The sequence below is a fragment of the Pelophylax lessonae genome, assembly GCF_965119305.1.
Source record: "Pelophylax lessonae genome assembly, chromosome: 5".
Lineage (NCBI taxonomy): Eukaryota > Metazoa > Chordata > Amphibia > Anura > Ranidae > Pelophylax > Pelophylax lessonae.
This window is the reverse complement of record NC_138772.1, coordinates 386,038,249-386,060,785: the sequence shown is the minus strand read 5'-3', so window position 1 is coordinate 386,060,785 and position 22,537 is coordinate 386,038,249. Positions and strand designations below refer to the sequence as shown.

The window sequence follows — 22,537 nt, the reverse complement described above, 5'->3', positions numbered from 1 at the left end:
CTGTAGTAATGTATGTGTGGAGCTCTCTCCTGTAGTAATGTGTGTGGAGCTCTCTCTAATAGTAATGTGTGAGGAGCTCTCTCCTGTAGTAATGTGTGTGTTTGTGGAGCTCTCTCCTGTAGTAATGTACAGTGGGTACGGAAAGTATTCAGACCCCCTTACATTTTTCACTCTTTGTTATATTGCAGCCATTTGCTAAAATCATTTAAGTTCATTCTTCTTCCTCATGAATGTATACATAGCACCCCATACTGACAGAAAAACACAGAATTGTTGACATTGTTGCAGATTTATTAAAAAAGAAAAACTGAAATATCACATGGTCCTAAGTATTCAGACCCTTTGCTCAGTATTTAGTAGAAGCCCCCTTTTGATCTAATACAGCCAGGAGTCTTTTTGGGAAAGATGCAACAAGTCTTTCACACCTGCCATTTCTCCTTGCAGATCCTCTCCAGTTCTGTCAGGTTGGATGGTAAACGTTGGTGGACAGCTATTTTTAGGTCTCTCCAGAGATGCTCAATTGGGTTTAAGTCAGGGCTCTGGCTGGGCCGTTCAAGAACAGTCACGGAGTTGTTGTGAAGCCACTCTTTCGTTATTTTAGCTGTGTGCTTAGGGTCATTGTCTTGTTGGAAGGTAAACCTTCGGCCCAGTCTGAGGTCCAGAGCACTCTGAAGAAGGTTTTTGTCCAGGATATCCCTGTACTTGGCCGCATTCATCTTTCCCCCAATTGCAACCAGTCGTCCTGTCCCTGCAGCTGAAAAACACCCCCACAGCATGATGCTGCCACCACCATGCTTCACTGTTGGGACTGTATTGGACAGGTGATGAGCAGTGCCTGGTTTTCTCCACACATACCACTTAGAATTAAGGCCAAAAAGTTCTATTTTGGTCTCATCAGACCAGAGAATCTTAATTCTCACCATCTTGGAGTCCTTCAGGTGTTTTTTTAGCAAACTCCATGCAGGCTTTCATGTGTCTTACACTGAGGAGAGGCTTCCGTCGGGCCACTCTGCCATAAAGCCCCGACTGGTGGAGGGCTGCAGTGATGGTTGACTTTCTACAACTTTCTCCCATCTCCTGACTGCATCTCTGGAGCTCAGCCACAGTGATCTTTGGGTTCTTCTTTACCTCTCTCACCAAGGCTCTTCTCCCCCGATAGCTCAGTTTGGCAGGACGGCCAGCTCTAGGAAGGGTTCTGGTCATCCCAAACGTCTTCCATTTGAGGATTATGGAGGCCACTGTGCTCTTAGGAACCTTAAGTGCAGCAGAAATCTTTTTGTAACCTTGGCCAGATCTGTGCCTTGCCACAATTCTGTCTCTGAGCTCTTCAGGCAGTTCCTTTGACCTCATGATTCTCATTTGCTCTGACATGCATTGTGATCTGGAAGGTCTTATATAGACAGGTGTGTGGCTTTCCTAATCAAGTCCAATCAGTATAATCAAACACAGCTGGACTCAAATGAAGGTATAGAACCATCTCAAGGATGATCAGAAGAAATGGAAAGCACCTGAGTTAAATATATGAGTGTCACAGCAAAGGGTCTGAATACTTAGGACCATGTGATATTTCAGTTTTTCTTTTTTAATAAATCTGCAACAATGTCAACAATTCTGTGTTTTTCTGTCAGTATGGGGTGCTATGTGTACATTCATGAGGAAGAAGAATGAACTTAAATGATTTTAGCAAATGGCTGCAATATAACAAAGAGTGAAAAATGTAAGGGGGTCTGAATACTTTCCGTACCCACTGTATGTGTGTGGAGCTCTCTCCTGTAGTAATGTGTGTGTGTGGAGCTCTCTCCTGTAGTATTGTGTGTGTGTGGAGCTCTCTCCTGTAGTAATGTGTGTGTGGAGCTCTCTCCTGTAGTAATGTGTGTGTGGAGCTCTCTCCTGTAGTAATGTATGTGTGGAGCCCTCTCCTGTAGTAATGTGTGTGTGGAGCTCTCTCCTGTCGTAATGTGTGTGGGGAGCTCTCTCCTGTAGTAATGTGTGTGTAGGGAGCTCTCTCCTGTAGTAAAATGTGTGATGGAGAACTCTCTCCTGTAGTAATGTGTGTGTGGGGAGCTCTCTCCTGTAGTAATGTGTGTGTAGGGAGCTCTCTACTGTAGTAATGTGTGTGGTGGAGAACTCTCTCCTGTAGTAATGTGTGTGAGGAGCTCTCTCTTGTAGTAATGTGTGTGGGGAGCTCTCTTCTGTAGGAATGTGTGTGTGGAGCTCTCTCCTGTAGTAATGTGTGGGGAGCTCTCTCCTGTAGTAATGTATGTGTGTGTGGAGCTCTCTCCTGTAATAATGTATGTGGAGAGCTCTCTCCTGTAATAATGTATGTGGGGAGCTCTCTCCTTTAGTAATGTATGTGTGGAGCTCTCTCCTGTGGTAATGTATGTGGGGAGCTCTCTACTGTAGTAATGTATGTGGGGAGCTCTCCCCTGTAGTAATGCATGGGTGGAGCTCTCCCCTGTAGTAATGTATGTGTGGAGCTCTCTCCTGTAATGTATGTGTGGAGCTCTCTCCTGTAATAATGTTTGTGTGGAGCTCTCCCCTGTAGTAATGTATGTGTGGGGAGCTCTCTCCTGTAATAATGTTTGTGTGGAGCTCTCTCCTGTAATAATGTATGTGTGGGGAGCTCTCTCCTGTAATAATGTATGTGGAGAGCTCCCTCCTGTAGTCATGTTTGTGTGGAGCTCTCTCCTGTCCTGTAGTAATGTGTGGGGAGCTCTCTCCTGTAGTAATGTTTGTGTGGAGCTCTCTACCTGTAGTAATGTATGTATGGAGCTCTATCCTGTAGTAATGTACAGTTGTGTTCAAAATTATTCAACCCCCAATGCTGTAAAGGGTTTTAGGGAATTTAGTGTACATTTGTAATTGTATTCAGAATGAAATCCTACAAGGACTTCTTAAAGAACCATATGCAACTAAAATGACATCAATTGGTTTTGTAATACAGTAGTAAATGTTTCTTTTATGAATTCTTCATTGACACAATTATTCAACCCCTTAAAGACTACCACTCTGAAGAACAGAGGTTCATTGAAGTGTTTTCAATCACGTATTGAAAACACCTGTGGATGTCAGGGAGCAGCAATAAAGCCTAATAAGCACCAATTGAGCAGCTTTAAAATGACTGGGATACTCAGCTCCTTCTAGACATTTACTGGTGTGGTTACAAACATTGTGAAGTCAAGAGAATGGTCCAGGAAGACAAGAGAAGAGGTGCTTACTCTTCACAGGAAGGGAAATGGCTATAAGAAGATTGCAAAGATGTTAAACATACCAAGAGACAGCATAGGAAGCATCATTCGCAAATTCAAGGCAAAGGGCACTGTTGAAACGCTACCTGGTCGTGGCAGAAAGAAGATGCTGACTTTGACTGCTGTGCGCTACCTGAAGCGTAGAGTGGAGAAAAGTCCCCGTGTGACTGCTGAGGAACTGAGAAAAGATTTGTCAGATGTGGGTACTGAAGTTTCTGCTCAGACAATACGGCGCACACTGCGTAATGAAGGCCTCCATGCTAGAACTCCCAGGCGCACCCCCTTGCTGTCTCCAAAGAATAAGAAGAGTCGACTGCAGTATGCCAAAAGTCATGTGGACAAACCACAGAAGTTTTGGGATAGTGTTCTGTGGACTGATGAAACAAAATTAGAACTGTTTGGGCCCATGGATAAACGCTATGTTTGGAGGAGGAAGAACAAGGCCTATGAAGAAAAGAACACCTTGCCTACTGTGAAGCATGGCGGGGGGGTCAATCATGCTTTGGGGCTGTTTTGCTTCTGCAGGTACAGGGAAGCTTCAGCGTGTGCAAGGTACCATGAATTCTCTTCAGTACCAGGAGATATTGAATGACAATGTGATGCAGTCCGTCACAAACCTGAGGCTTGGGAGACGTTGGACCTTTCAACAGGACAATGATCCCAAGCATTCCTCCAAGTCCACTAGAGCATGGTTGCAGATTAAAGGCTGGAACATTTTGGAGTGGCCATCACAGTCATCAGACTTAAATCCGATTGAGAACCTCTGGTGGGACTTAAAGAAAGCAGTTGCAGTGCACAAGCCTAAGAATGTGACTGAACTGGAGGCTTTTGCCCATGACGAATGGGCGAAGATAACCGTAGATCGCTGCAATACACTTGTGTCAAGCTATGCTTCACGTTTAAAAGCTGTTATAACTGTAAAAGGATGTTGTACTAAGTACTAAGATTGAATGTCACTTGGGGGTTGAATAAAACTGATAATGATGTGAGCACAGAAAAGACATTTGTGGTTATTTTATTATAAATGTTATGTTATATTTGTCTGACCTACACGTGCCTCTTTGATTTAATTGTAAGCAGGATGACTGAATGATCAAAATCAATGCCAAACTGGCCAAAACAATCAATTTCAGTGGGGGTTGAATAATTTTGAATACAACTGTATGTGTGGAGCTCTCTCCTGTAGTAATATGTGTGGAGCTCTCTCCTGTAGTAATGTATGTGTGGAGCTCTCTCCTGTAGTAATGTATGTGTGGAGCTCTCTCCTGTAGTAATGTATGTGTGGAGCTCTCTCCTGTAGTAATGTGTGTGTGTGGAGCTCTCTCCTGTCGTAATGTGTGTGGAGCTCTCTCCTGTAGTAATGTATGTGTGGGGAGCTCTCTCCTGTAGTCATGTTTATGTGGAGCTCTCTCCTGTAATAATGTAAGTGGGAAGCTCTCTCCTGTAGTAATATGTATGTATGGAGCTCTCCTGTAGTAAGGTATGTGTGGAGCTCTCCTGTAATAATGTATGTGTTGAGCTCTCTCCTGTAGTAATGTATGTGTGTGGAGCTCTCTCCTGTAGTAATGTGTGTGTGGGGAGCTCTCTCCTGTAGTAATGTATGTATGTGTAGCTCTCTCCTGTAGTAATGTTTGTGTGGAGCTCTCTCCTGTAGTAATGTATGTGTGGAGCTCTCTCCTGTAGTAATGTATGTGTGGAGCTCTCTCCTGTAATAATGTACGTTGAGCTCTCTCCTGTAGTAATGTAAGAATGGAGCTCTCTCCTGTAGTAATGTATGTGTGGAGCGCTCTACTGTAGTAATGTATGTGTGGAGCTCTCCTGTAATAATGTATGTGGAGAGCTCTCTCCTGTAGTAATGTATGTGTGGAGCTCTCTCCTGTAATAATGTATGTGGGGAGCTCTCTCCTGTAATAATGTATGTGGGGAGCTCTCTCCTGTAGTAATGTATGTGGGGAGCTCTCTCCTGTAGTATGTATGTGTGGAGCTCTCTCCTGTAGTAATGTACAGTTGTGTTTAAAATTATTCAACCCCCACTGAAATTGATTGTTTTGGCCAGTTTGACATTGATTTTGATCATTCAGTCATCCTGCTTAAAATTAAATCAAAGAGGCACGTGTAGGTCAGACAAATATAACATAACATTTATAATGAAATAACCACAAATGTCTTTTCTGTGCTCACATCATTATCAGTTTTATTCAACCCCCAAGTGACATTCAATCTTAGTACTTAGTACAACATCCTTTTACAGTTATAACAGCTTTTAAACGTGAAGCATAGCTTGACACAAGTGTCTTGCAGCGATCTACGGGTATCTTCGCCCATTCGTCATGGGCAAAAGCCTCCAGTTCAGTCACATTCTTAGGCTTGTGCACTGCAACTGCTTTCTTTAAGTCCCACCAGAGGTTCTCAATCGGATTAAAGTCTGGTGACTGTGATGGCCACTCCAAAATGTTCCAGCCTTTAATCTGCAACCATGCTCTAGTGGACTTGGAGGTATGCTTGGGATCATTGTCCTGTTGAAAGGTCCAACGTCTCCCAAGCCTCAGGTTTGTGACGGACTGCATCACATTGTCATCCAATATCTCCTGGTACTGAAGAGAATTCATGGTACCTTGCACACGCTGAAGCTTCCCTGTACCTGCAGAAGCAAAGCAGCCCCAAAGCATGATTGAACCCCCACCATGCTTCACAGTAGGCAAGGTGTTCTTTTCTTCATAGGCCTTGTTCTTCCTCCTCCAAACATAGCATTGATCCATGGGCCCAAACAGTTCTAATTTTGTTTCATCAGTCCACAGAACACTATCCCAAAACTTCTGTGGTTTGTCCACATGACTTTTCGCATACTGCAGTCGACTCTTCTTATTCTTATTCTTTGGAGACAGCAAGGGGGTGCGCCTGGGAGTTCTGGTATGGAGGCCTTCATTACGCAGTGTGCGCCGTATTGTCTGAGCAGAAACTTCAGTATCCACATCTGACAAATCTTTTCTCAGTTCCTCAGCAGTCACACGGGGACTTTTCTCCACTCTACGCTTCAGGTAGCGCACAGCAGTCAAAGTCAGCATCTTCTTTCTGCCACGGCCAGGTAGCGTTTCAACAGTGCCCTTTGCCTTGAATTTGCGAATGATGCTTCCTATGGTGTCTCTTGGTATGTTTAACATCTTTGCAATCTTCTTATAGCCATTGCCCTTCCTGTGAAGAGTAATCACCTCTTCTCTTGTCTTCCTGGACCAATCTCTTGCCTTCACCATGTTTGTTTCCACACCAGTAAATGTCTAGAAGGAGCTGAGTATCACAGTCATTTTAAAGCTGCCCAATTGGTGCTTATTAGGCTTTATTGCTGCTCCCTGACATCCACAGGTGTTTTCAATACCTGATTGAAAACACTTCGATGAACCTCTGTTCTTCAGAGTGGTAGTCTTTAAGGGGTTGAATAATTGTGTCAATGAAGAATTCACAAAAGAAACATTTACTACTGTATTACAAAACCAATTGATATCATTTTAGTTGCATATGGTTCTTTAAAAAAGTCCTTGTAGGATTTCATTCTGAATACAATTACAAATGTACACTAAATTCCCTAAAACCCTTTACAGCATTGGGGGTTGAATAATTTTGAACACAACTGTATGTGTGGAGCTCTCTCCTGTAATAATGTATGTGGGGAGCTCTCTCCTGTAGTAATGTATGTGTGGATCTATCTCCTGTAGTAATGTATGTATGTGTGGAGCTCTCTCCTGTAATAATGTATGTGTGGAGCTCTCTCCTGTAGTAATGTATGTGTGGAGCTCTCTCCTGTAATAATGTATGTGGAGAGCTCTCTCCTGTAATAATGTATATGTGTGAAGCTCTCTCCTGTAATAATGTATGTGGGGAGCTCTCTCCTGTAGTAATGTTTGTGTGGAGCTCTCTCCTGTAGTTATGTATGTGTGGAGCTCTCTCCTGTAATAATGTATGTGTGGAGCTCTCTCCTGTAGTAATGTATGTGTGGGGAGCTCTCTCCTGTAATAATGTATGTGTGGAGCGCTCTCCTGTAGTAATGTATGTGTGGAGCTCTCTCCTGTAGTAATGTATGTGTGGAGCTCTCTCCTTTAGTAATGTATGTATGGAGCTCTCTCCTGTAGTAATGTATGTGTGGAGCTCTCTCCTGTAACAATGTATGTGTGGAGCTCTCTCCTGTAATAATGTATGTGGATAGCTCTCTCCTGTAGTAATGTATGTGTGGAGCTCTCTCCTGTAATAATGTATGTGTGGAGCTCTCTCCTGTAATAATGTATGTGTGGAGCTCTCTCCTGTAGTAATGTATGTGTGGAGCTCTCTCCTGTAATAATGTATGTGTGGAGCTCTCTCCTGTAATAATGTATGTGTGGAGCTCTCTCCTGTAGTAATATGTATGTGTGGAGCTCTCTCCTGTAGTAATTTATGTGTGGAGCTCTCTCCTGTAGTAATATGTATGTGTGGAGCTCTCTCCTGTAGTAATGTATGTGGGGAGCTCTCTCCTGTAATAATGTATGTGGGGAGCTCTCTCCTGTAATAATGTATGTATGGAGCTCTCTCCTGTAATAATGTATGTGTGGAGCTCTCCTGTAGTAATGTATGTGTGGAGCTCTCTCCTGTAGTAATGTATGTGTGGAGCTCTCTCCTGTAATAATGTATGTGTGGAGCTCTCTCCTGTAATAATGTATGTATGGAGCTCTCTCCTGTAATAATATGTATGTGTGGAGCTCTCTCCTGTAGTAATTTATGTGTGGAGCTCTCTCCTGTAGTAATATGTATGTGTGGAGCTCTCTCCTGTAGTAATGTATGTGGGGAGCTCTCTCCTGTAATAATGTATGTGGGGAGCTCTCTCCTGTAATAATGTATGTATGGAGCTCTCTCCTGTAGTAATATGTATGTGTGGAGCTCTCCTGTAGTAATGTATGTGGAGAACTCTCTCCTGTAGTCATGCATGTGTGGAGCTCTCTCCTGTAGTAATGTATGTGTGGAGCTCTCTCCTGTAGTAATGTATGTTTGGAGCTCTCTCCTGTAGTAATGTATGTGGGGAGCTCTCTCCTGTAATAATGTATGTGGGAAGCTCTCTCCTGTAGTAATATGTATGTGTGGAGCTCTCTCCTGTAGTAATGTATGTGTAGAGCTCTCTCCTGTAATAATGTATGTGTGGGGAGCTCTCTCCTGTAGTAATATGCAGACATCCCAAGTCTCCCGCGACTTGCGGGAGTCTCCCGCCTTTGGCCGACGGCTCACGGACACCCGCAAGTGGCGTGAAATCTCCCGGCTGCTGCGGGAGTCGATGTCTGCCGGAGGGGAGACTGAAGGCGATGGAGCTGAACGCTGTAGCCGGAGGATGATGTCACCGCTGTGAGCCGACTGACACTCCCATGGGGTGGGACTGCTTGTCCAAGCATCACACAGTGCCTTCAGTAGCGGTGTGCGGCCCGTCCCATACCATCGGAGTGTCAGTCAGCTCACAGCGATGACGTCATTCTCCGGCTGCAGCGTTCGGCTGGACATATTTAAGTCTTGTGGAGTTGTCATCACCCTATTGAAATTATTGATGTGTCTACAGGGCCGGATCTAGGAGGTGCTGGTTTGGGTTCCCCCCCACCCCACAGATTTTAGTTGTTCTCTCCCTAGGTCTATGAGAGTGCATCCACTGATACATGAGGCAGTCTGATCCAGACAGTTGATGTAAGGAAGCACTTTGTTAGGGACAATTCATGTAAGGGGGACACTCTGATTCTGACACGTTATGTATGGCGGCGCTCTGATGGGGGACACCTGATGTAAGGGGGAATTCTGATGTGGACACTGATGTAAGGTGGTGCTCTGATGGGGGACACCTGATGTAAGGGGGAATTCTGATAAGGACAATTGATGTAAGGGGGCACTCTGATGGGGACACCAGTAACCGCCAGCATTACCCGTCAGCAGTAACCGCAAGCATTACCCACCAGCATTACCCGTCAGCAGTAACCGCAAGCATTACCCACCAGCATTACCCGTCAGCAGTAACCGCAAGCATTACCCACCAGCATTACCCATCAGCAGTAACCGCAAGCATTACCCACCAGCATTACCCGTCAGCAGTAACCGCAAGCATTATCCACCAGCATTACCCGTCAGCAGTAACCACCAGCAATAACCGCAAGCATTACCCGCCAGCAGTAACCACCAGCAATAACCGCAAGCAGTCTGCAAAATAAGTAGAAAAGGTATGTGCATTAGTGTGTGTAAATTGTTGCAATATATTTTTTAATAACTAGTTGTGTTTTGTCATAATATGTCATGTCCTTGTTCATACATGTATGAATAAGGACATGACATTTTTTCTGGCTGCCTAAGTCAGCATGTGCAGTGTTTCTGACTCCTCCCACCATCACCACTTCAAATCACTGAAGTGGTTATGGTGGTTAGAGTGTTCCTTTAATATTTCTCAGAAGAAGTAAACCTCTGTATACTGACTCCATTTCATTTCATCATCTTCTAGTTGTGTTAAATTAGTGAAGGGGGGGGGGGGGGGCCTTGGCGGCGGCGCGGAGTGCTGTCTCCCTGAAATGCGTTTGTCGCCTCCCTGAAATGAGTTTTTGCAGGTTGGGATGTCTGAATATGTATGTGTGGAGAGCTCTCTCCTGTAGTAATATGTATGTATGGAGCTCTCCTGTAATAATGTGTGTGTGGAGCTCTCTCCTGTAATAATGTGTGTGTGGAGCTCTCTCCTGTAATAATGTGTGTGTGTGGAGCTCTCTCCTGTAGTAATGTGTGTGGAGCTCTCTCCTGTAATAATGTATGTGGGGAGCTCTCTCCTGTAGTAATATGTATGTGTGGAGAGCTCTCTCCTGTAGTAATATGTACGTATGGAGCTCTCCTGTAATAATGTGTGTGTGGAGCTCTCTCCTGTAATAATGTGTGTGTGGAGCTCTCTCCTGTAATAATGTGTGTGGAGCTCTCTCCTGTAATAATGTATGTGTGGAGCTCTCTCCTGTAGTAATGTATGTGTGGAGCTCTCTCCTGTAGTAATATGTATGTGTGTGGAGCTCTCTCCTGTAGTAATATGTATGTGTGTGGAGCTCTCTCCTGTAGTAATGTATGTGGGGAGCTCTCTCCTGTAGTAATATGTATGTGTGTGGAGCTCTCTCCTGTAGTAATGTATGTGGGGAGCTCTCTCCTGTAGTAATATGTATGTGTGTGGAGCTCTCTCCTGTAATAATGTATGTGTGGAGCTCTCTCCTGTAGTAATGTATGTGTGTGGAGCTCTCTCCTGTAGTAATGTATGTGGAGAACTCTCTCCTGTAGTAATGTATGTGTGGAGCTCTCTCCTGTAGTAATGTATGTGTTAGGAACACTCCCTGTGTACACTGAAGTGCTATCATGAATCTGCCAGTTAAGAGTTAACTTAGTGCAAAGTAATTGCACTAATTGGCAAAAGGCTGGCCTATTTAAACACCACAGCAGCACTGAGCCATTGCTGTCTTGTCTGCAGCTTTACCTGTACTTCCCGATTCTGAACCTGCTGTTTCCTGTTGACTTCCTGATCGACCTCCCGGCTTGTCCACTACTTCGTCTGCTTGCTGCCCGCCCTGACCTTGGCTCGTTCCTGTGACCACTCTCCTGCCTTATCCTTGTCGGCTTATCTGCTTCCGATTCTGGACGTGTTCACCTCCTGGTGGGGCAACCCTGGGGACCGCGACCTGGTGTTAGCTTGCAGCGCAGTCTATCCCCACCATCAGGGGCTCTAGTGAAAACCAGCTAGCACTTAGACTCCGCACCTCAGACTAGCCCGTGTCTACCACCAGTGTGACCCGTCCGTGTTCCTGTTGTACCAGATCCCACGAGGCTACCTCTGCACGTCAGGCTCAGCCACCAGCACCATTACAGTACAAGACAGCCATGTCGGAGCCTGCAAGAGGGGCTTCTCCTCTGGACGAGATCTGCCAACACTTGGCAGCATTGTCGCAAACAGTCAAGTCGCTCCAGGACAGCTATGTGCACTTGGAGGAACGGTTGCACTCTGTGACTAACCCAGGGAACCCTCCTGTTTCTTTGGTACCACCAACTTCCACGACACCAACAGGTTCGGTCTCAGGACCCACAGTGGTGATGCTACCACCTGAACCCAGGGTTCCTACACCGGAGCGATTTTCAGGCGATTGGGGCAAATTTAGGACGTTCCGTATCGCATGCGAACTTTATTTCTCACTGCAGCCCCGGACTTTCTCCTTGGAAGCCACCAAGGTTGGATTTGTCATCTCCCTACTCTTGGATGAACCCCAGTCCTGGGCACACCGACTTCTTGAAAAGCGCAGCCCACACATAGACTCCTTGTCTTCTTTTTTTAGTGCCATGGCTCAATTATACGATGATCCACAGCGCACTTCCACAGCGGAAGCTGCTCTTCATGCACTCCAGCAAGGCCGCAGAGCAGTAGAGGAGTACGTCACGGATTTTAGACGGTGGAGTACTGATACCGAGTGGAACGACGCAGCACTACGTCACCAGTTCCGCTCAGGCCTATCTGAGGGTCTGAAGGACGAGCTAGCCCGAGTTGGCGTTCCAGACTCCCTAGAGGCATTGATTTCATTGGCTATCCAGATAGATCGCCGGCTTCGTGAGCGCCGTGCGGAAAGGTCTGCCCAGCACCCACGCCCATTCTGGATGATGCCGCGGTTCGCAACTCCGGCTCATGTCACCTCCACCAGGCCCATTCCGGCCAACCTGGCTCCTGCTAACTTCACACCAGATGCCCCAGAACCCATGCAGCTTGGCATTATGCGGTCTACCCTAACCGCTGAAGAACGACACCGCCGGCAAAAGAATAACCTCTGCCTATACTGTGGTGAAGCCGGCCATTACATACGTTCTTGCCCAGCAAAGTTACGTAAGTTTCTCTCCATCTCTCCTTCAAGTTATCCAGCATCCGCTGCCAGTGCTACTCACTTAGCGCTCCCTGATTCGTTTCAACTCCCGGGAGGTACAATACCAGTCACCGCAATTATTGATTCTGGAGCATGCAGCTGTTTCATCGATCTCACGTTCGCCATCCAACAACACATCCCTCTTCAAACCAAGACTCAAGGACTTTCCATTTTTCTTGCAGATGGGTCTCATATTAAGTCTGGACCTGTGACTCAGGAGACCCCTCCTCTTCCTATGGTCACTTCTTCAGGTCACAAAGAGCTACTAAGCCTGGATGCTATTGCTTCCCCTTTATTTCCGGTTATCCTGGGATTGCCATGGCTGCAGGCCCACAACCCGCAGATCGATTGGATGACAAGAACGATCAAATTTCAGTCTGATTACTGCATAAACTCCTGTTTACCGGTCTCTCTCAGCCCTGCCAGTACCCTGCTCTGTTTGGACTCTGACACAGATCTGCTTTCTGCCGTGCCTAAGCCTTATCATGGCTACCTTGACGTTTTTAGTAAACGGGGGGCCGAGACCCTTCCTCCTCATTGCACATACGACTGCCCGATCGAGTTACTTCCTGGGGCCGGGATTCCATTCGGTCGTATCTTCCCTTTGTCAGAACGGGAATTGGAGGCTCTGAAAGAATACGTGGATGAAAATCTAAAGAAGGGGTTCATTCGTCCATCGACATCCCCAGCAGGGGCAGGAATCTTCTTCGTGGAAAAAAAGGACCACTCTCTCCGCCCCTATGTGGACTACCGGGAACTAAATAAGATCACGGTCAAGAACCGTTACCCTCTTCCCCTGGTACCAGAACTTTTCCAAAGACTGAGGTCAGCCTCCATTTTCACTAAGTTAGACTTACGTGGGGCCTATAATTTGGTCCGTATTCGTGAGGGGGATGAGTGGAAAACAGCGTTTCGCACCAGGTTTGGGCATTTTGAATATCTGGTGATGCCCTTTGGCCTGTGCAACGCCCCAGCAACCTTTCAACATTTTGTAAATGATATTTTCAGAGACTGGTTAGATATCTTTGTTATTGTCTACCTGGATGATATCTTGATTTTCTCTGCATCCCTGGATCAACATCGGGGACATGTCAAAAATGTCCTCGGCAGACTCCGCCAACACGGATTATATGCCAAGCCTGAGAAGTGCGAATTTGAACGCCAGAGTATTCAGTTCCTAGGTCTCATAATTTCCACTGAAGGAATTAAGATGGATCCCCAAAAGGTCTCAGCCATCTTAGACTGGCCACCCCCGTCAGACAAGAAGGGGGTCCAGCGCTTCGTAGGTTTTGCCAACTTTTACAGGAGATTTATTAAGGGATTCTCTGACATCATTTCCCCCATTACACAGCTCACGAAGCAGAATACCCGGTTCAATTGGCCTCCTGAAGCCCAGACTGCCTTTCTAACCTTGAAAAGGCTCTTTACAACTGCTCCCATCCTGAGTCACCCGAATCCTGCCCTTCCTTACCTTCTCGAAGTAGATGCATCAGAAGTGGCCGTGGGGGCAGTTATTTCGCAAAGGCAGGGTACTAAAGATCTCATACATCCTATAGCCTTCTTCTCTCGTAAACTTTCCCCAGCAGAAAGGAACTATGACGTTGGCGATCGGGAACTTCTGGCCATTAAGGCTGCCCTTGAGGAGTGGAGGTACTTGTTGGAAGGGGCAACGCATCCTATCCTCATCTTCACAGATCACAAGAATCTTGAGTATTTAAGAGCTGCTAAATGGCTGAGGCCACGTCAGGCACGTTGGGCATTGTTTTTCTCAAGATTTTCCTTCCATATTACCTACCGGCCGGGATCTAAAAATGTCAAGCCAGATGCGCTCTCCCGCATGTTTGATGATCCAAAGGAAGTGCCAGTACCCGACACCATCCTGTCCGCAGGTAATTTTTTGTTATTACAGACCAACCTGATGGCCCAAATAAAGCAAGCTTCTGCAAAGAATCTCTGTCTCCCTGAGGTGTCCCTGGTACCCAGAGATGGGTTATTATGGCTTGAAGACAAGATCTTTGTCCCTGAAGAGGTCCGAGTGACGGTTTTAGGGTTATGCCATGACCACCCTCTGGCGGGCCATTTTGGTACTCATAAGACCCTGGATCTATTAAAACGAACATTTTGGTGGCCAGATCTGGAACAGAGTTGCAGGGAGTACGTGAAGTCTTGTACCGTCTGTACCCGTAGCAAGTCTGTAAGAAACAAGGCGTGGGGCCTGCTCAGGCCACTACCAGTCCCTGACAGGCCTTGGAAGATGGTCGCCATGGACTTCATAGTGGAGCTTCCCCCCTCAGAGGGCTGTTCCGCCATTTTTGTGGTCGTTGATCGTCTATCTAAGATGGCCCATTTCTTGCCACTCAGGAATACGCCCACAGCCAAGGAGACCGCAGAAGTTTTTATTAAAGAGATCGTTAGGCTTCATGGGGTTCCTGCAAATATTGTTTCAGATAGAGGGGTCCAGTTTACCTCCCGCTTCTGGAAAGCCTTGTGCGACGCGTTGAAGATTGAGCTGTCCTTGTCTTCCGCCTACCATCCTCAGACTAATGGACAAACCGAAAGGACAAACCAGACGTTGGAACAGTATATCCGTTGTTTCACCACATTTGTCCAGGATGACTGGGTGGCCCTACTACCATTGGCAGAGTTTGCATACAACAATGCTAAACATTCTGCTACAGGGCAAGCTCCGTTCTTCGCAAACTACGGTTTCCATCCGTCCTTCTTACCGGACGTTCCCGCTGAACCCACAGTTCCAGCAGTACAGGATATCATTAGTTTCCTCAACCGCAATTGTAAACTGCTGCAGGATGCTATAATAAGGGCACAAGCAGCCTCTAAAAAATTTTTTGACAGGAAGAGGAGAGGGGAACTAATCCTTCAACCAGGTGACCAAGTATGGCTATCTACATGCAACCTCCGCCTAGCCTGTCCCTCAAAGAAATTGGCACCCAAGTTTATTGGACCCTTCCCGGTCAAGAGGAAACTCAACGAGGTCTCATATGAATTACACTTACCTGATTCTCTTAGAATTCATCCAGTGTTTCATGTCTCCTTGTTAAAACCTACAGTCCCTAACTCCTTCCCGGGCAGAAGCTCGGAACCACCCGAACCTGTGATTGTCGATGAGGAGGAAGAATATGAGGTGGAGGCTATTTTGGATTGCAGGAGGAGGAGAGGTCAATTACAATTTCTCATAAAGTGGAAAGGTTACGGCCTGGAAGAAAATTCCTGGGAACCAGAATGGAATATCCATGCTAAAGAACTGATCTATGCTTTCTTTCGCAGTCACCCACAAAAGAAAAACCTATTGGGCACCCGGAGGTTGCCCTTAAGGGGGGGGCAATGTTAGGAACACTCCCTGTGTACACTGAAGTGCTATCATGAATCTGCCAGTTAAGAGTTAACTTAGTGCAAAGTAATTGCACTAATTGGCAAAAGGCTGGCCTATTTAAACACCACAGCAGCACTGAGCCATTGCTGTCTTGTCTGCAGCTTTACCTGTACTTCCTGATTCTGAACCTGCTGTTTCCTGTTGACTTCCTGATCGACCTCCCGGCTTGTCCACTACTTCGTCTGCTTGCTGCCCGCCCTGACCTTGGCTCGTTCCTGTGACCACTCTCCTGCCTTATCCTTGTCGGCTTATCTGCTTCCGATTCTGGACGTGTTCACCTCCTGGTGGGGCAACCCTGGGGACCGCGACCTGGTGTTAGCTTGCAGCGCAGTCTATCCCCACCATCAGGGGCTCTAGTGAAAACCAGCTAGCACTTAGACTCCGCACCTCAGACTAGCCCGTGTCTACCACCAGTGTGACCCGTCCGTGTTCCTGTTGTACCAGATCCCACGAGGCTACCTCTGCACGTCAGGCTCAGCCACCAGCACCATTACAGTATGTGTGGAGCTCTCTCCTGTAGTAATATGTATGTGTGGAGCTCTCTCCTGTAATAATATTTGTGTGGAGCTCTCTCCTGTAGTAATGTATGTGTGGAGCTCTCTCCTGTAGTAATGTGTGTGGAGCTCTCTCCTGTAGTAATGTATGTGTGGAGCTCTCTCTTGTAGTAATGTATGTGTGGAGCTCTCTCCTGTAGTAATGTATGTGTGGAGCTCTCTCCTGTAGTAATGTATGTGTGGGGAGCTCTCTCCTGTAGTAATGTATGTGGCGAGCTCTCTCCTGTAGTAATGTGTATGTGTGGAGCTCTCTCCTGTAGTAATGTATGTGTGGGGAGCTCTCTCCTGTAGTAATGTATGTGGCGAGCTCTCTCCTGTAGTAATGTGTATGTGTGGAGCTCTCTCCTGTAGTAATATGTATGTGTGGAGCTCTCTCCTGTAGTAATATGTATGTGTGGAGCTCTCTCCTGTAATAATGTATGTGTGGAGCTCTCTCCTGTAATAATGTGTGTGTGTGTGGAGCTCTCTCCTGTAGTAATGTATGTGGGGAGCTCTCTTCTGTAGTAATATGTATGTGTGGAGAGCTCTCTCCTGTAGTAATATGTATGTATGGAGCTCTCCTGTAGTAATGTATGTGGCGAGCTCTCTCCTGTAGTAATGTGTATGTGTGGAGCTCTCTCCTGTAGTAATATGTATGTGTGGAGCTCTCTCCTGTAGTAATGTGTGTGTGTGTGTGTGGAGCTCTCTCCTGTAGTAATATGTATGTGTGGAGCTCTCTCCTGTAGTAATGTGTGTGTGTGTGTGTGGAGCTCTCTCCTGTAGTAATGTGTGTGTGTGTGTGTGGAGCTCTCTCTCCTGTAGTAATGTATGTGGGGAGCTCTCTCCTGTAGTAATGTATGTGTGTGGAGCTCTCTCCTGTAGTAATGTATGTGTGGAGCTCTCTCCTGTAGTAATATGTATGTGTGGAGCTCTCTCCTGTAGTAATGTGTGTGTGTGGAGCTCTCTCCTGTAGTAATGTGTGTGTGGAGCTCTCTCTCCTGTAGTAATGTATGTGGGGAGCTCTCTCCTGTAGTAATGTATGTGTGTGGAGCTCTCTCCTGTAGTAATGTATGTGTGGAGCTCTCTCCTGTAGTAATATGTATGTGTGGAGCTCTCTCCTGTAGTAATGTGTGTGTGTGTGGAGCTCTCTCCTGTAGTAATGTGTGTGTGTGTGTGTGTGTGTGGAGCTCTCTCTCCTGTAGTAATGTATGTGGGGAGCTCTCTCCTGTAGTAATGTATGTGTGTGGAGCTCTCTCCTGTAGTAATGTGTGTGTGTGTGTGGAGCTCTCTCCTGTAGTAATGTGTGTGTGTGTGTGGAGCTCTCTCTCCTGTAGTAATGTATGTGGGGAGCTCTCTCCTGTAGTAATGTATGTGTGTGGAGCTCTCTCCTGTAGTAATGTATGTGTGGAGCTCTCTCCTGTAGTAATATGTATGTGTGGAGCTCTCTCCTGTAGTAATGTGTGTGTGTGTGGAGCTCTCTCCTGTAGTAATGTGTGTGTGTGTGTGTGTGGAGCTCTCTCTCCTGTAGTAATGTATGTGGGGAGCTCTCTCCTGTAGTAATGTATGTGTGTGGAGCTCTCTCCTGTAGTAATGTATGTGTGGAGCTCTCTCCTGTAGTAATATGTATGTGTGGAGCTCTCTCCTGTAGTAATGTGTGTGTGTGTGGAGCTCTCTCCTGTAGTAATGTGTGTGTGTGGAGCTCTCTCTCCTGTAGTAATGTATGTGGGGAGCTCTCTCCTGTAGTAATGTATGTGTGTGGAGCTCTCTCCTGTAGTAATGTATGTGTGGAGCTCTCTCCTGTAGTAATGTATGTGTGGAGCTCTCTCCTGTAGTAATATGTATGTGTGTGGAGCTCTCTCCTGTAGTAATGTATGTGGGGAGCTCTCTCCTGTAGTAATGTATGTGTGGAGCTCTCTCCTGTAGTAATGTATGTGTGTGGAGCTCTCTCCTGTAGTAATGTATGTGGGGAGCTCTCTCCTGTAGTAATGTATGTGGGGAGCTCTCTCCTGTAGTAATATGTATGTGTGTGGAGCTCTCTCCTGTAGTAATGTATGTGTGGAGCTCTCTCCTGTAGTAATGTGTGTGTGTGTGTGGAGCTCTCTCCTGTAATAATATTTGTGTGGAGCTCTCTCCTGTAGTAATGTGTGTGTGGAGCTCTCTCCTGTAGTAATGTGTGTGTGTGTGTAGCTCTCTCCTGTAGTAATGTGTGTGGAGCTCTCTCCTGTAGTAATATTTGTGTGGAGCTCTCTCCTGTAGTGTGGTGTCTTTAGACTTCCACATCCATAGAGGGAGCCTTCGTTCCTCCTCCGGTGACACTCTGCTCTCCTCACATCCCGTCTCCTCTGCTCTCCTTGTGCGGAATAGGGATCAGCCTTGTGACTCGGCTATCAGCCTTGGGCTGGACCGGCCTGTGCCCGGGGAAGGGGGGTTATCCGGGCCGCCAGTGTTCGGAGTGACGTCACAGGGCCCGGAGTGTGAACGGATGTATTGATGGATTCCAGGCCCGGCTATCATCGGGGGCTGGGGGGCGGCGGGAGCTCCAATAACATTGCCTATGGAGGGTCGGCCTCCAACTCCCCAGCCCTGACCGGAGCCCAGGCCCGCCGGAGGAAGCAACCTCCCCGGCCAGCGGACTTTAAACTCCAAGTCATTATTATCGGCTCCAGAGGAGTGGGCAAGACCAGCCTGATGGAGAGGTTCACCGACGACACCTTCTGTGAGGCGTGCAAGTCCACTGTGGGTAAGAGGGGGCGCTGTGTGCCGCGGGGGGCTGTCTGGGGTAAGGAGGGCTACAGTCCTGGGTTACAGAGGAGCCATGTGTAATCAGTGTGACTGGGCCTGGGTAAAGGGGGAGATACATGTATTCACCAGAGTAAGAGGGGGCACATGTATTCACCAGACCAGAGTAAGAGGGGGGCACATGTAATACCCAGACCAGAGTAAGAGGGGACACATGTATTCCCCAGACCAGAGTAAGAGGGGGACACATGTATTCCCCAGACCAGAGTAAGAGGGGGACACATGTATTCCCCAGACCAGAGTAAGAGGGGGACACATGTATTCCCCAGACCAGAGTAAGAGGGGGACACATGTATTCCCCAGACCAGAGTAAGAGGGGGACACATGTATTCCCCAGACCAGAGTAAGAGGGGGCACATGTATTCCCCAGACCAGAGTAAGAGGGGACACATGTATTCCCCAGACCAGAGTAAGAGGGGACACATGTATTCCCCAGACCAGAGTAAGAGAGGGCACATGTATTCCCCAGACCAGAGTAAGAGGGGACACATGTATTCCCCAGACCTGAGTAAGAGAGGGCACATGTATTCCCCAGACCAGAGTAAGAGAGGGCACATGTATTCCCCAGACCAGAGTAAGAGGGGGCACATGTATTCCCCAGACCAGAGTAAGAGGGGGCACATGTATTCCCCAGACCAGAGTAAGAGAGGGCACATGTATTCCCCAGACCAGAGTAAGAGAGGGCACATGTATTCCACAGACCAGAGTAAGAGGGGGCACATGTATTCCCCAGACCAGAGTAAGAGGGGACACATGTATTCACCAGAGTAAGAGGGGACACATTTATTCACCAGAGTAAGAGGGGGCACATGTATTCCCCAGACCAGAGTAAGAGGGGACACATGTATTCACCAGACCAGAGTAAGAGGGGGCACATGTATTCCCCAGACCAGAGTAAGAGGGGACACATGTATTCACCAGAGTAAGAGGGGACACATTTATTCACCAGAGTAAGAGGGGGCACATGTATTCCCCAGACCAGAGTAAGAGGGGACACATGTATTCACCAGACCAGAGTAAGAGGGGGCACATGTATTCCCCAGACCAGAGTAAAAGGGGACACATGTATTCACCAGAGTAAGAGGGGACACATTTATTCACCAGAGTAAGAGGGGGCACATGTATTCACCAGACCAGAGTAAGAGGGGACACATGTATTCACCAGAGTAAGAGGGGGCACATGTAATCACCAGACCAGAGTAAGAGGGGACACATGTATTCCCCAGACCAGAGTAAGAGGGGCCGCATGTATTCACCAGACCAGAGTAAGAGGGGACACATGTATTCACCAGAGTAAAAGGGGGGCACATGTATTCCCCAGACCAGAGTAAAAGGGGGGCACATGTATTCCCCAGACCAGAGTAAGAGGGGGGCACATGTATTCCCCAGACCAGAGTAAGAGGGGGGCACATGTAATCGCCAGACCAGAGTAAGAGGGGGGCACATGTAATCGCCAGACCAGAGTAAGAGGGGGGCACATGTAATCGCCAGACCAGAGTAAGAGGGGGGCACATGTAATCATCAGACCAGACTAAGAGGGGACACATGTAATACCCAGGCCAGAGTAAGAGGGGAGACACATGTATTCACCAGGGTAGGAGGGGAGACACATGTATTCACCAGGGTAAGAGGGGGCACATGTATTCACCAGGGTAAGAGGGGGCACATGTAATCACCAGACCAGAGTAACAAGGTTCACATGTAATCTCCATAGTAAGAGGGGGCACATGTAATCACCAGTCCAGAGTAAGAGGGGGGCACATGTAATCGCCAGCGTAAGAGGGGACACATGTAATCATCAGTCCAGAGTAAGATGGGACACATGTAATCATCAGTCCAGAGTAAGGCTGGCCATACACTATACAATTTTCTTGTTCAACTTTCCTTTAGATTTACCAAAACCATGTAATGTAGGGTAAAACCTAAACACTTTCAATTTGTATGCAGTCAGGCAGGCCCTTGCACTACATAGTTTAAGGTAAATCTAAAGGAAATTGAATAAGAAAATTGTATAGTGTATGGCCAGCCTTAGAGGGGACACATGTAATCATCAGTCCAGAGTAAGAGGGGACACATGTAATCATCAGTCCAGAGTAAGAGGGGACACATGTAATCATCAGTCCAGAGTAAGAGGGGACACATGTAATCATCAGTCCAGAGTAAGAGGGGACACATGTAATCATCAGCGTAAGAGGGGACACATGTAATCATCAGTCCAGAGTAAGAGGGGGCCACATGTAATCACCAGAGTAAGAGGGGGGCATATGTAATCCCCAGAGCAGAGTAAGAGGGGGGCATATGTAATCCCCAGAGCAGAGTAAGAGGGGGGCATATGTAATCCCCAGAGCAGAGTAAGAGGGGGGCACATGTAATCACCAGTCCAGAGTAAGAGGGGGGCACATGTAATCACCAGTCCAGAGTAAGAGGGGGGCACATGTAATCACCAGTCCAGAGTAAGAGGGGGGCACATGTAATCACCAGTCCAGAGTAAGAGGGGGGCACATGTAATCACCAGCCCAGAGTAAGAGGGGGGCACATGTAATCACCAGCCCAGAGTAAGAGGGGGCACATGTAATCACCAGCCCAGAGTAAGAGGGGGCACATGTAATTACCAGACCAGAGTAAGAGGGGGCACATGTAATCGCCAGACCAGTGTAAGATGGGGGCACATGTAATTACCAGACCAGAGTAAGAGGGGGGCACATGTAATCACCAGACCAGAGTAAGAGGGGGGCACATGTAATCGCCAGACCAGAGTAAGATGGGGGCACATGTAATTACCAAACCAGAGTAAGAGGGGGGCACATGTAATCACCAGACCAGAGTAAGAGGGGGCACATGTAATCACCAGCCCAGAGTAAGAGGGGGCACATGTAATCGCTGTGTGAATCCATCAAGTGAAACTGAACACATTTTATACCACTTGTGAGCAGGCAGGTTATTTTTTGCAGGAGAGACACCTACCTGCCTGCTCACAGCATTCCTGTACATATAAACTGAGCTGGACATGTGCAGAAGTGCTGTCATCACTTACCAGCCAATGAAGTCGACTGAAGATCAGACATCAGGGAGAAGATGCCAGTAAGGGACACTTCAGAGGCTTCAGACGTTTTGGGGATTTCCACCCAAAAATGGAAGCTCCGCTTATCTGCCCCCCAGGAAATAGCTGGTTGTTAGGGAGACGGCACCCTCTGCCTCCTTAACAACTATGACTCATTTGGTGTCAGCATGATTCCCAGCTAAGAGCAAGTTGTAAACAAAAGAAGAGCCAACATTCTAAAAATGAAAGGGAAAAAAAAACAGCGTGCGGGTTTCTCCCAATGCATTCCAGGCTCTTTTAGGTCTGGTATGGATTTTGACGGGACCCCGTGCCAACATGAAGAAATGAAAGGGCATATTCCCCCCCCCCCCCCCCCCCCCAAAATTCATACCAGACCCTTATCCGAACATGCAGCCAGAAAGGGGGGGGGGAGCGAGCCATAACAGGCCCCATGCAATTGCTCCTGCTGCTCTCCATCTGCCCTGTGAGGGGAGAGAGACGCTGCTCTCGTGCACATTGCTGAATCAAGATCAAGCTCAGATAAGTATAAAGGGGCTGGGAAGGAGCTGCACCCAGAAGGTTTTTTTTTTTTTTTTTACCTTCGTGCAGAGATG

The 22,537-nt window shown here is 47.3% G+C and overlaps 1 protein-coding gene across 2 annotated transcripts in view; it reads left to right on the top strand.

The window, feature by feature from the left end:
- Positions 1-18,345: 18,345 nt before the first annotated feature.
- The window catches only part of RAB12 (RAB12, member RAS oncogene family), a 52,483-nt gene continuing 48,291 nt past the window's right edge, over positions 18,346-22,537 (top strand). For both annotated transcript variants that reach the window (XM_082259618.1, XM_082259617.1), the window contains exon 1: positions 18,346-18,824. In XM_082259618.1, coding sequence (XP_082115744.1) covers positions 18,575-18,824 — 250 coding nt within the window. In that variant the 5' untranslated portion in view covers positions 18,346-18,574. The remainder of the gene's footprint in view (positions 18,825-22,537) is intronic.